The sequence below is a fragment of the Geospiza fortis genome, unplaced genomic scaffold, assembly GCF_000277835.1.
Source record: "Geospiza fortis unplaced genomic scaffold, GeoFor_1.0 scaffold72, whole genome shotgun sequence".
Classification (NCBI taxonomy): Eukaryota; Metazoa; Chordata; class Aves; order Passeriformes; family Thraupidae; genus Geospiza; species Geospiza fortis.
In genome coordinates this window covers 561,084-563,268 of record NW_005054338.1, presented here as the reverse complement: position 1 = coordinate 563,268, position 2,185 = coordinate 561,084, and the positions used below count along the sequence as shown (strand labels likewise).

Genomic DNA, 2,185 nt, shown 5'->3' with positions numbered 1-2,185 from the left:
TAGGGCTGGGTGACACGAGTCACGTAACTCGGGAGCTTCGGGTGGGTGTTGCAGCCAGCTACGAGCCGGTCGTGTCCAATTACCGGGCTCGCCCCGGAGGAATGCAGCGGCAAAGCAGCGGTAAAAGCTCGGGAGTTTGAGGCTGCAGCCGTGCAGGAACGAACGCCAATTCCATCGTTCGTCCCTTGGCTGCCCGCAGTGACAGCCCGCACCACGCGGGGCCACAAGGCCGGCCCCAAGAGCGGGCTGGCTTTGCCATCACTAAAGCAAACTGGAGCAGGGGCTTCCAGCCGAGAGCTGCTCTCTGTAGGAGTGCGTAGCTCTACTCTAGAAGTTGCCGTGTGAAATGAGTGTTTTTTCTTCATCCTTGCACCTTTCCTTCAGCCCTTGCAGCCCATCAGAGGCCCCAGAGTACCTGTCAGAATACAGAGCAGAGAGCTGCTATTCTGCTGCTCTCAGGGGGAATCACTGCAGAGCAGCGCTTCCCAAGCTTCCCCTTCTGCAGATCGTTTTTTTTTTTCAGAATATGGACAACTTCCTTCCCAAGTGACTCGTCTCAGGTCTCCAGAGCCACCCAACATGGTTCTGTGGAAAATGGGAAAATATCTGAATAATACTGAGGTCAAATAAATATTTCACTCCAAACCAAAGCTATGCATCCTCATAGTACAGAGGCTAACTCACACCCAGCAAGCAACAGGATGGGAGGAGAGGAGCCTCTGGCAACAGATGTGGAACTACATCTCAGAATCAACATCAAAAACCTTTGATAGCAGAGAAACCAATCCCCAGTGTTTCTCAAACTAGTATGGCAAACGTCTGAACAGCCTCTTTCTTCATTGTTCTGGTGTCCTCAGGGTCACCAGTGCCAGCAGGACAGCTGGGAATTGCTGCCTGCAGCACCTGAGCTCCAGGTTCATCAAACAACCCAGAATCACCAGCTTGCTTCAGCAGCGATGCAGCTTCCCTGCAGCAGAAAAGGAGGTGCTGGACTTGTTGCAAGCCAGGACCCATGCCAAGGTCTCTCCTGCACAGTATTGGCACCCCCCAAACATCTGGTTTAACTGTACACTGCACTGAAGGGGTTGGAAATGTATGGAAACCAAAGCAAAGCAGAGACAAGGCTGTGAGAAGTCATCTCAGACAGGTTCCTGGTTCAGGAGAGCACAGGGGAGGACATGAATACTGAAAATTAACATCATATTAATCTCCTTTCCTGTTTCCAGGCTTGGTTATTCAATCAACCAAATTAAAGAATCATCAAATTTAATACCGTTTGTTTCATGTCTCCAACCCTTCCTTTCACTCATATTTACCATCTACCCTGTTTCCTCTGTGGTCAAACTTCCAAAAGATGGAAAAAATGCCCAGAGCTCTTGAGCAGGAAACTTGCAAGGGCAGAGGGAGGAGCAGGGTGGTCTGGTCATGCAGTTAACCATGTGTGGCCCAGAGAAAAACATCTCCTGTCCTCCTTTATCCCTCTCAAATCTCATTTGACCACACCTTTTCATTCATTGGACAAAAATGTTTTTCCACAGCAAGAGGACCAGAAATTCACATTTCTCAAAATATAACTTTTCCTAATATTAAAAACTAATTTGCTTTAATTTGAAGGAGTTTTTTGCCAACATTTTCCTCAGCTTTTTTATAATACACAACTTTTTTTTCATTGAGTTCTGTCATACAACAGAGATACATGCTTAAACCCCTAATAAGTCCTCAGGACTACTAGTTCTGAAGCTGCATCTTTCTTTCATGATTTCAGGTTGATTTTTTTTAAGGTGTGAGAAAAAGGTGAAAGAAAAAGGGTAAAGAAAGAACAAATCTAGGCAGTGGGGAGTGGGGAAGAACAAAGATGGCAATCAACCCAAAACCCAATAAACTTCTGGTTTCAGTTAGTGGAAAAAAATATTTCCAAAGAAGGGAGTTTTTGAGGCTACTCATAGCAATCACTTTCCAAATTTGTAAATATGTCAGCATCAGTGAACCCATCTCATATAGGAAGAAAAGTATAATTATCAACACAATCCATATAATACAAATTTTAGTATCAAACTTTCCAGAAAGAAAACCTCCCAAGTGAAAAAATGAATAGCAGAAATACTTGGAAAAATTTGAAACAAAGAATGCATTTTTAAAAAAACCTCACTAAAAAAACCCCACAAACCTGGGAAAATTCTCAGCA

General features: G+C 44.8%; 1 protein-coding gene across 1 annotated transcript in view; it reads right to left on the bottom strand.

Moving 5' to 3' along the window:
• The window catches only part of EPHA3 (EPH receptor A3), a 185,730-nt gene extending 185,365 nt beyond the window's left edge, over positions 1 to 365 (bottom strand). Inside the window, exon 1 of the mRNA XM_031058110.1 lies at positions 29 to 365. Within this exon, the coding sequence (XP_030913970.1) occupies positions 29 to 365 (337 nt within the window). The remainder of the gene's footprint in view (positions 1 to 28) is intronic.
• Between the last annotated feature and the right edge of the window lie 1,820 nt (positions 366 to 2,185).